This window comes from Catharus ustulatus, chromosome 1, assembly GCF_009819885.2.
Source record: "Catharus ustulatus isolate bCatUst1 chromosome 1, bCatUst1.pri.v2, whole genome shotgun sequence".
NCBI lineage: Eukaryota > Metazoa > Chordata > Aves > Passeriformes > Turdidae > Catharus > Catharus ustulatus.
This window is the reverse complement of record NC_046221.1, coordinates 41,847,026-41,859,144: the sequence shown is the minus strand read 5'-3', so window position 1 is coordinate 41,859,144 and position 12,119 is coordinate 41,847,026. Positions and strand designations below refer to the sequence as shown.

At 38.7% G+C, this 12,119-nt stretch overlaps 1 protein-coding gene across 8 annotated transcripts in view; it reads right to left on the bottom strand.

Annotated features, from left to right (window-relative positions):
- The window catches only part of RBMS3 (RNA binding motif single stranded interacting protein 3), a 721,470-nt gene that overhangs the window by 495,106 nt on the left and 214,245 nt on the right, over nt 1-12,119 (bottom strand). For 7 of the 8 annotated variants that reach the window (XM_033057439.2, XM_033057463.2, XM_033057428.2 and 4 more), the window contains one exon: nt 1,543-1,716. The exons of the other annotated variant lie outside the window; for it this stretch is intronic. In XM_033057439.2, coding sequence (XP_032913330.1) covers nt 1,543-1,716 — 174 coding nt within the window. The remainder of the gene's footprint in view (nt 1-1,542; nt 1,717-12,119) is intronic. 8 annotated transcript variants of the gene reach the window in all.

Sequence of the window (12,119 nt, the reverse complement as noted above, 5' to 3'; positions counted from 1 at the left end):
CTAAAATTCTAGTGGCGCTATCCTCAACTTTAGTCTAAAAAAAGGAAAGATGACCTGTGGAAGTAACTTGAAAAGACTGAAATTTCAATTCAAATTTAAAGCTCTCTTCCAGGAAATACAGCATTCTTCTTGTATGCTCTTTTGCTGAGCAGAATCAAAGCTTGAGTCACAGAGGGGATAGTGTTTATTCTAAATGATCAAAGTTAAGGAGCAGTTAATGATTTGAATACCCACAGTTTAAGATAAATTAAGCTGTCATGGGACTCTTTTTGAGCCATCATTCTAAACAAGGAAAATAACTGTGCCCTTCTGATGTCAAATACTTTTTATTTCTTCACAACAGTTTTTATAATTTTCAATGACACCATAATGGAAGTGATCAAACAGAAGAATCCATAGAGATGTTTAATTTATTCTGAGAACTCATAATTTCAGAAAAAAAGTAAGATTTTACAAAGATTTATTCCTTTTCTTTATTTCAGTTACCATGTTAATATTTGAGACAACTCCTAATCCAAGCTTCTGGCCAGAAGTCTGTTGGGAGGTAAGAGAGAAAATCTAAATCAAATCACAAAGATCTTGCAATAAGACTGCATGGCACAATTTTCACTCTGTACCAAAAGCTGCACTTTCCCATTTCCCTATTGGAGTTTACTATAGCATGGCAAAACTTCATCACGTACACACAGCAGGAAGTTAAGATGTTATGTCCTTTAAGAAGTTCTATAACCAAATGTCCAAAGCCAAGTTCAAATCCAAACATTAAAACAACAAAGCGTAGAGTGGAGAAGAAAGGAAGATTGCTTACAGTAATGAGATTTCCCCCCATTAAGTCCCCTGGGATCTTTCAAAACCCAAAACTACATGACTGAAAGGGCTCTGCTATAAGCAGTCAACAATACCAAAACTCACCATCAGCCTATAGTTGTGACCCTTTCATGACTGTCAAATTAAAACACACAACACTGAGTCACCTTCCCCATTGTTTTTGGCCACCAGTTTATGCAATTACAGACCAGTAGTCTTTGCTTAGCAACAAGATTGCATGTTCACCACTGATCACATTAATGATAAAGTAGTAGTCTAAACAAATCTAATGATGAGAAGAGATGCTCTCCTTCTCTGACTAATCCATGCAATTTAAAATGTCTGAAATAGAAAGAATAATTCATTCATCTTCCAGGCTCATCAGAAACAGAAATGAGGCCATCTGCAATACTGCTTTCCAGACTATGTTTCTGACACCAAAACCCAGGCACCTGGGCATACAACAATAATTTCATGCAAGGAAAAGGAATGCTAAATGTACAAAAATATATGTATTTGTACTCAGGCATAAAACTTTCACATTTGCTTATGTCAAAGACTAATTCTAATTTTTTAATTTAGAGTTAGGGTTGGCATATGTGAGCTGTTCTGACTGGCCTGGCACATAAAGACTGCTGGAAAAGGGTGCTGAACCACCAGCCCCTGAGTGCCTCCACCTCCCAGGGAACCACAGAGCTCATTCAGGTAACTGCAGAAAAGGTTTTCATTACTTACAGCAGGATGTCCAGCACAGTAGGTGTAGCTAGCATGAGACTGGTAGTGCAAGCTTGCTCTTGGAAAGGTGTATGTATTCCAAGCAGGTTGGCTGCTATTCCACTGGGAGCTAAAGCCAGGACTCATGGTCACTCTTGATTTACTGTTTTGGTACGTTCTCACTGTGGAGCTGGACTATCAAAAAAGAAAGAAATGCAACGTAAAAATAGCTTTTAGGGTAGAATACAAATAATGCAGCTATAAATCATCATTGTGCATACATATAATGCCACATGGTCTGGAACTAACTTGGATGTTTCCTGTAAGGAACTGGGAAAAGCGAAAAATGGATTCCATCAAAGATATCAGTGAAAGAGCTATGTCACTGTAATGCCCAAAAGGAAGACTGATGGCTGTTAGACTTCAGGCTGGGATATAAATCAAATGGACAATCAATAAGTGATAGAAGTAAGGGAATGTTCTGAAAATGTGTAGAAGGTATAATCCCAAGATTAATTGTAGAAACTTCCATATATTTTTATTATATTGACATTTATTAAACAACTGATCAGTTATGGCCATTTTACAGTAAATGGCAGTTTGAGGCCAATGTTTAGATCTATTTCTTGGAGTCTTGAGATCCCATCTAGTAGCTAGCTAAGGTGAGTCATCACAAAGCTGCATATCAAATATGCAGCCTTCTAAGCAAGCTATAAAATTTCATGATGTTCTAATTACTTAGAAAAAAAATTCCTAAATCTTGAATTTTTATTTTTTAAATTCAATAATTTCATCTGAAAGTCACATGCATTCTTTCTGTCCTTCTCTCATTTTACTTTAATTGTAGCTTTCTGCTTCCAGTCCTTGTTTTATAAAAAGTATGCCTAATAAACTTCTGCACTGTTAGGGGTGGTTTATTAGGGCAGCAAAAAAGTATCACTTTTCAGAAGAGCAGAAGATGCATCAGAGTGGATGCATGTTTAGCAGGTATTTAGGTTGGTCTTCAAAGAAATGCAAATGTACTTTTTATTCCATATTCCGCTCTTCATTTGGGTTTTGCTTGCTTTCTTTTAATTGGCAAATGTGTTCTAAATTTCCCATGAAAATTTACCCCAACTAATTGCAGTTATTATAAAACTAAACCACTTCTTTTTAGAACATTAAATTTATGGTGACCTTGTTTATACAGTGAAAGCTCAAGAAATATGAACACAAATAATATTTCTTAGAAATGCTTATAAATGTCCCTCTTAGCAAATTGATGCTATCAATTTCAAAAGCCATACTCAAGAATGACACTTCATTTATTTTTACCCTCCTTGCAAAGACAACTTTTATACATCATATGTGCAGCATTAACTAAATATCAATATGGGCCACCATCAAACAAGGTGTTTCACATGATCCAAGACCATCCTTACCCTGAAGTGCTTACAAGATAAATGAGAAGGTCAGGGAAAGAATGAAAGAGCAGAGTCTGGTGTAGAAGCATGGAAAACAACTTCATAAACATGATTTTCAGTTTAATTTCAATGCTTCAACTCAGTTTCATTGGGAGAGAATTAGAGAAATGTAAGGAAAAGAGGACAGAGAGAAGACATACAAAATGGTTTCAAGGACACATTCTAGCTGTAATTCTTTCCAATTTTTAATACTGTACTTAGACGAGCTGGTTGCAGAAAGTAAAAACCATGCTGGCATAGGCTGAACATGCCCTCTTCATTTAATTTAATTTTCAGAAGTTTAAGTACACAAAGTTTGCCTCAGTTATCAATTGCTGTATAAACTTTAAGTTCAAGAAAAGGCCAAACGACTTCCTGCATGTGTTTATTTCCTGCACTGCCGATTAGGAAGCCTGAAAAGAGCAGTTTCCGCTCACCAGCTCTCAATATCTCGACAGATTCGCCTCCCGCCCCCACCCCTACGAGAAGGATTCCTGCGGTGTGATTTCTAAAGATTTAACTTACAACTAGCTGAACACAAAGCGTATGAATGAACACTAAAACCCACACTAAACTCTCATTAGTCACTGTGTGTGACAAGTGGTTACTTTGTTCTTACAAAAGGCTTTAGGGAAAAAAAAATATCTGCCCCTACAGTTAAAGGGGCTTATTTGAAATAAATCTTTTTTTATGAATTTAAATCATGACAAATCAAAGGAAAGAGGCTATAGTTACAGCTAGGGGAAAAAAAAAAAAAAAAAAAGACCACAACAAAAACAGAGCAAAAAACCCAAGGAGTTTCAATGTGGGGGTTTTATTTTCTTTTTTTTTTTCCCTTTCCCCTTTTACCCTCTTTCCCCAAGGAGCAGAAACTGCATTTTCTTTCCTTTGACGTATTACTTATCTTTCAGATCACTCCTCAAAGACAAACCTTTCTTTCTGGGCCCTGGTAGACTTGATTCTACATAAGAGATGAAGGCTAGGTTTTGTCTCGGCCAGATCAAGTAGATTTTTAGCCCTAATGTACTTTTCTGTGTGCATTTCTCCCCTTTATAAACATCAGATATTCAAGTGTGGCTGCTTATTAACTCCTTTTGAGAAGCTGATCCCCCATCAAATATTCTATGACCATTGAGCTATTCTATTCTAATAATAACTTTTTTTTTTCCTATTATTTCTGATAGGTTTTCATTGTATGGACCAGTGGAAAGTATCTGTGGCTGATGGGATGTAAAGATGCATTGACAACTGTGATAATTGTTAACTGATTATTTTCACAATGGCAGTGAGCTCCTGTACAGTAAGGAGAGATGTGCTACTGGCACTACACAGATGCACAAAATACCTATTCTCTTTTGAGAGAACGGGAGTGAAAATGTGCCTGTTTTTTGCACAGCCTGCCTGAGTTGCTGGACAGCCTTCTGACTGCTGCCTGGCTTTTGTTTGCATGCCACAGAAAATGCCATCCCAGATCTGTCCCCATGCTGCAGGCACACTTCAGCCGCAGTGTTACATCCAGGCACCGAGTTGAGCCCCTCTGCCCTGTTTTTATTCCTGCATCCAGCTTTTACCCCACACGGGGTGCATTAGGAGCAGTGAGGCATTCAGAGCACCAAGGATGCACAAGGTGTCCCTGTGCAGATCTCTCAGGATGCAGAGGCACGAAGTGAGACCCCACAGACCCCGCTCCCCCTCAGGGTGGCTGGGAGCCATGGGAGAAAGGTCCCTGAGAAGAGACCCTTCTGCCCTGAACGGCTTAGGTCAGGGACCACCATGACTGAACCTATAAAAGCTGCTCTCTTGCTGCTGGATCACCTCCAGAAAAAACCCAAAACACATACCAAAACAAAACAAAACTCAGTGGAGACACTTATAGGATAATTTGCTTTGAAATTGTGAAGAAATATTGTTTGTTTGTCAGAAAAGAGAGATCTCTCCACCACCAGCCACAAAGTCCCAGGACAGCCTGGTCCCTTCAGGTGGTTGTGGAGCAAGGATGAGATATCAGGGACTCCAAAAGTCGATGGCTGGATTTCAAGGTGTTCTCTGCTCAACAAAATACAGCATATCTCTGCAGCCTTCTCAGCATAGTGAAGAGGCAGCTGTGGGAAAGACCCCAGACCAAGTGGGAGAGCTGGAAGGGGGCAGTGGTGCCCAGTGCTGGCAGCGCAGGGCAGCCCCTGCCAGGGGAGCCTGGGGCTGTACCCTGCCATACACAGCCAGTGCCAGCCACACTTCAGGGCACAGCTGAGCCCTGCAGCCAAGGCAGTGCTGCCTCTGGGAAAATGGGTTTTGAAAAGGGCAAAACGCTGCCTGGGAGTGAGGGAAAAAGGGAGAAATATGCTTGTGGGTGTTGGAACGCAGAAGCCTGGGAGATTCTGACACTGACCCTCACTGCTTTTAGCTTGAGGCCTTGGAGAAGGTTCCAGATTTGAGTGATGGAGTTAGAGTAATGCATTACATGAGAGCACTCGGGGAAGAGCAGAAGGAGGGTGAGAAGGCTCCCCTTAGCCCCTGGAAAGCCCCCCTGGAGCAAGGGTGGGACAGGATCTATGAAGAAACCCACTCTGGAGGAGGTGGAGATATCCTGAAGGAACTGTGGCCTACACTAGAGCAGAGGAGGAGCAGGAAAGGGAAAACATCCAATCTCCCCCGTTCCAGCAGGGATGAGAAGTAAGCTCAGGCACAGAAGAGTGTAACTGAGCCTGGAAAAAAAGCAGGGGGAAGAAGGGGTGGGTATTATCATAATTTCCCTTTCCTGCTCACTATGCCAATTTATTTTAATTGGTAGTAAAGTTATTTTTCCCAAGTGGAGTCTAGTTTTGCCTGTGAATGTAATTTCTTAATGATCACCCTGTCTTTATCTTGACGCACAAGCTTTTCCACCTTATTTTCTATCCATTTTGTTGAGGAGGGGGAGTAAAAGAGCCTCTGGATGGGCATCTGGCAGCCAGCAAAGGTAAATTCACCGCAAACTGGAAGGTCTTGTGGCATGTGAGCTTTTACTCAGGATTTAGAAATGTGTCTCTTTCACCTTAACTACGGATTCTGCCAAGAAAAAGAATCACCTCTCCCCATAATCCTAATGTCTTATTTATAACTCTAAGGCTGGCAATGGCAGACCACCACTGCCACTTCTGGGACAACACAGTTACCTTTTCTCAGAAAACTTTTGCAGAAAATTATCAGATTAAAACAAACAAAACCCATCATCAAAACCAAACCAAAAAAACCCACAAAAACTTTTGCCCTCCTTGCTATGTCTTGCGAGAAACAAGAAATTTTATCAAGCAAGGGAGAATTTTCTTTTCCTTGAGTAAGTCAGTCCAATACCTTTATACCCCAAAGGCCTAATGCAATATAAAATTGAGATCAGTAAAGTTTAAGGTTTAAGTGTTAAAGCATACTTTAAAGTGTAACCTTTTTTTTTTTTTTTTTTTTTTTTTTTTCCTGTGCCTTAATTTCTCTGGCTAAGTATGGATAATCTTACTTTCAAACTTTTAGAGTAACCTTTTTCTTGTTTGTAAAAGATTTTAATACTTTTGGACATAAGCATGAGTGAAGTGGAAAGTGTTATTAGTAGTATTAGTACTTCTTCAGTTTAACTGCTTTCGGTTCTTAGTTCTTGTAATTGTTGATATGTGAAGTCTAACAGTGGAAAAATTAGAACACAGTATTTATGGAACATAAATACTTTTTCATCATCAAAGCACAGTGCACATTGTAAATGGTGGCAATATTTTTGACTAGTGCAACACTTCCAACTTTTTATGAAGTTAAAGTGGATGTAAGGACTAGCAGCCACCTCTTTCTATTCATATGTGGATACAACACACCCTTTGACTAGGACATTAAACAAAACTGATAGTTCTGACACCGCCTTAGTCTTCATGTCATCATACCCGTGCTCTCCACTCTTTCACATTGCATTTTGCAGTGTTACCATGCAGTAAACTAAGAGTAAACTATGTGCTAACTTCTGAATTTCTACATCACGTCAAATGCAAGTTTTGCTACATCTATCAGACACCTCTCTGCCAAACATACCAAGATGCTGTGATTATTACTGGCACTCCAAAAGAAGGGAGAGGCTCAAATGTTCTCCACCACTCTACCTCTTGACTAACACTGATTTTCAAAAACACAAAACCAAGACCAACAAACAAGTGGGATAAAGGGGTGTAAACATCTGAATTCAGCTTCCCTCATCTTTTGAAAGTAACTTTACAGAGCTATGATGTCATTTTCTTAGCCCACACAATTTGAGCTGGTTTCAGTCCCCTGGATTTTGATTACAGAATGGTTCTGTCTTCAGCTGCATCTTCTGGGTTGTTTTTTTTCTGAAAGGAATTGTGATTGAAAGGGTATCCACTGTCTTCCCATATTGTTCAAGGGATTTGACATCCCTTATTTTTGATGCCAAAATGATTATGGAAGATGGGAGAAGCCAAGGAGAGAAACTGCCATTCTGGAGCTACTGCTTCCAGGAACTCTATATGCCTGTATTTGGATCAGGCCATGATGCAAAGCACAGTCTTATGCTCTTAAAAGTTTGGATGCTTTACAAAATACTACTGTTCCCATAGAAATCAAAGATTTCTTATAACCTGTAAAAGTAAGAAATGAAAATAGCTTCCTTGGAACATTATTGTATGAGCTAAAATGTTGCGGGGTGTTTTATGCTCAGAGAAAATACAAAACTGGCAAACCAAATCTGAAGTTTGTTAATCACAAAATCCTGAGGGACCTGAAAGATTCGGGAGATTGAAGAGCGAAGGCTGTTTTTTTTTTTTTCTTTTGGGGTTGTTACAAAAACAAAACATGGAAGATATTGCAGATTGGTTTTGGGGTTTTTTTAATGGCAGAAAAGAGGAATTTTGTGCTGCTACTTTTCCCAATGTAATCATTCACTATAGCTTGCAAATATTTTACAGTCTAGGACCAGATTCCATCTGTTTAAGTAAGAAATGAGTTTTTAATATTTGGCCATTACAGATTTCAAGTTTATCAAGTTTGTCTCATAGTCTTAAAAAAAAAAAAAGCTTCAGAGACATGACCAAATTTGAGAGAAACATTGTTTTTCCAGACATGGGATTGAAACTCAATATTCTCTACCTGGAAAAACAGGATCAATTGGGAGAAATAGCATTCCACTGAAACCACAGAGAAATGATGAGGCTGTATTTCATACCTCGGCATACACGTAAGGTTTCAGTGAATCCAATGAATCCAAGAGCACTGAGAGCTTACCCACATCATGCCAAAAGTCAGGATGTGCAGCCAATCTGCCCAGTAAGTGAGAGAGGAATGCTCTCCATGGGATTGGAGAAGGCAGGCTCCCTGCCAGCCAGGTGAAGGGGACCCAGGTCTGCACAGCTGGAATACTTACAGCTGGGGCCCTGTACAAACGCTAAGTGGAGAGACTTTTTCAGATAGGTCTCAAATAACTCAAGGAATGTATTCCAGAAAAAGAGTTTGCCATTCTTTATTTTCCCCCAGAGTTATTATGCCTTGAAAACAAAATATATATGGCTTTCACACTTTCTGGTTAGAATTGCTGTCATTTCCAGTGACAACACTTTAATTCATGTTGTACTTTTAACTGTTACTCGAATCCCAAGAGCATTTTTTTCGTGGGCAAACTATGAAACATTGCTCTTGTAGTTACAAGAGAGTGAGCAGAGGAGCTGAAAAAAATGAAGGCCTTCACAGCTTGAGGAAGAGGCCATGAAGAGGCTGATTTTCTGCCATCTTAGCATCTACACCAGAGGCAAAGAATTAATAATAGGAGATAGGCCAGTAGTAATCCAGATTAAAACATTAAAAGCTCTTGGCAGCCTATGTGGGACACAAAAAAAGTTGCTGTTACCTGGTGGTTCTCTAAGCAAGAGACCACTGGGCTTCAGTCAACTTCTGCACACACACCCTCTCCAAAACTACTACCACCTACAGTTCTCAGCAGACAAAGTCAGTGCAAATGCCAAGAGTCTCAGAAATTCTCCTGTACTTCAAAATAATTTCTCCAGAATAAGAAAAGGAATTTTGCATGCATAAGAGACGCCTCTAATGGTTTTGTTGCCGATGTAGTACCAAGCTGTAGGGAGTGGGGACATTCATGCTTCTGGACCACTCATTTGTCTGTTTTCCTTCCACAGAAAGGAAAATGAAAGGTGACTTTCCAAAATGTATGGTTTTTATTTGTTTGCCTTTGCTATCTTCTTTGTAAAAAGTAAACTGGGATTAAAATGTATTTCTGTTAGATGGGATTCTTTTTGGTCTTGTTTAAACCTTTGATTTACTTTTAAACACAGTGAATATCTTGACTCCAACTAAGGCCATGACAAAGTTTCTTCTGTTCAGAATATTATTTAGTCAATGTATTGTGACAAATTTAAATCATAACCACCTCAGAAGGACATTGACTATGACCTTGTAATAGTAGGTCATAATGGTAGGTCCTTAAGTAATTATTTTCTGAAAATAAATCACATTAGCATTTGCTAAATTTACTCCAGCCTTTTTTAAAACATCACAGTTACAGTTTAAAGCAGTGAGAAGCATTGTGTTAACCCAAGATGAGCATGAACTGAGTGTTTCTAGTAAACTCTGGTAAGATAACATTGGCTTAGACCTTTTCACAGATGACCTGAATACTTCTGATTTCTAAAGAAATCACTCAGATAAAATAAACCACTCAATGCAATACTCCTATGAATGCATATACAGCCCATCTGTACAAAATGACTGGAGAAAACAATGTTCTTCCACCACCAGCTCTTAAACACGTAAGTCACAGAGGCAAAGAATTTGTTCTAGATCAGAAAGTCTATTGGTCAGCACTATTACTAAGGATATTTGTTGATTACATACAAAACATATCACTGACAGATCTCCAGAGTAATATTTTTATAAGGTCTAAGAATCCCTGTTTCGTACGTGCCTGTTGCCACTCCTAAAGGAATGTTCTGCAAAATACACAGCAGTGTTTGGGACTTACAGCATTCCCTTGTAAACCAGAGAACAAAACAGGGTGCTGAAAAAATTGGAAAAAAATTATTGTTATGAATGTATTTCCTTAGGATCACATTTCCAAGCACACAGTGCTCTTCTATCAATTTTGCTGTAAGTCAACAAACCGCTTATACCTACATCTTATTTTTCTGTGTAACACTAACTGCAACACAACTTCAGGAGCTTTACAGATTAATGACTGATTTTAGCATTTACCTGTGTGCCAAGTTGGGACTTTTTACAGACAGCTAGCATCTATTGTGAAACTCATTATTTTTTGATAGTTTGGGGAGAAAAATAATTATTTCATTAGCACTTGAATTCCTTCCCCTTTTACAGTCCCCAAAGGTATTTTTCACTAGTTTCTACAGGATCTTAACATTTTTCTGATGTATCTCTTTATTTCATGTATATTGAATTACTCCACGAACAATAAATCAACCACTGTCTTGGATATAAAATGCATTTTCCTCACACTAGATCTGCAGTACATAGCTTTTTTGAGACAATCCCAAGAGTAACAACTGGCTGGCAATTTAAGCAAATCTGAAACATTAACCAGTGAATGCAATCCAGGCTGAGATACCAGAGAAGAGGGGTGCTTATGAACAACTGAAAAATGTCCATGGCACAACAGCACTTCTATAATTCAACCAAATGATAAAAAGCCACATTTCTTTCCTTGGCTAAAGTAGGGCAAGTGTTGATTCCTGCATCACCTGCATACTACAAGCCTTCATGTACACAAAATGCTTACTTTACTGAATGCAGTGCAGTTGTGAAACATGTTTGGCCGCTGGGAAGAATTCTATAAATCCTACAAAACTAACCAATGTACCACTCTCCTGCTAGCTCCTGTGGAAGGGCTTGCATGCTTCTGTAAACCTCACCTTGGGATTAGGACATTTATCAAAGCTATGATTTCCTTCTCATAACGTCATATCTATTGTATACCTGGAGTTCTGCAGGTGCATGATTTATCCATCCTGTCATTAGCTACAATACCCTGCAAACAGTTTTTATTTTCTGCTGGAGAAACAAATACTCCTCCCATAAATTGTTTTACTGCTGATTGGTGAACAGGCTCCTGCTCCCTTGACAATAAAACAGCTTGCTTTCTCTGCCCATGGAGTTATAATTTCCAGCACAACAATCTGAAGCTCAGCATCATTTCTTATGGAATTAAGTAATATAGGGAAAATTATAGCTCATTTTTCAATATCATGCCTGAACTCTCATTATCGGTTAAGCACCAACACATTTGATCACTTGAGGGGCATTAAAGACAGCATAGCCCTAAAGATTCAACCAAGGGAACATAGAACGATGAAGCAAAAGGCAGATAAATAGAACAGACAAAATCATCTTTTTAAATGAAAATGAAAACCTAATATGATTTTTGCTAAAGGATCTGCTAAAGGTTTCCATTGGGCTGAAAACACTCAATGAACATTTTAAAAAACAAGTAGCAAACTGGATAGCCAGGAAATCCAGGAATGAAAAGCTATTTCTCATTCAGTGAAATCATACTCAAACAGGCCTTTCACTCAAATTAATTATTCATAGAACCACATATATTGTATATGACACATTTGAATGTGAAAAGGCTAATATCCTCTGTCTTTTCCAGTACTCAACTGATCCATTAGAAATGTAATAGTCTAACAATTCCGAGACTTCAGTAGGAGAGATAAAAAATAAAAGAGAAAAAGAAAACAAGAAGACATTTTCAAGACCAGCTCTCAGGGTATTCCAAATCAATTTCAACTGCCTCAGATATCTGTTGAGTATCAAATACAGAACAGAGGAACATGCACACAGAGCTACAGAGTTGGCTAGAAAAGCTGCTTTTTCTTCCCTTAAGCTTTGGGCACTCATACTGGAGAAGAGAGAGCTGATTAACTTGTTAAAAGGGATGAGCAAATTATAACTGGGAAGTTGACTATGAGCTTCCTGGTATGAATTCAGTGTGGCAAGAACTGGTTTTCCAGGATACATCAATACATGGTTACAGATTTCATTGAAAAATAAGCAAATATCAATGGAAAATGACATTAAAATTCCCAAAGTAAAAGACAATAGAAATTCCTAAGAGATAGTATGCACCAGAGTTAATGAGATTTGCTTAGTTTTGCCCTGGAAATA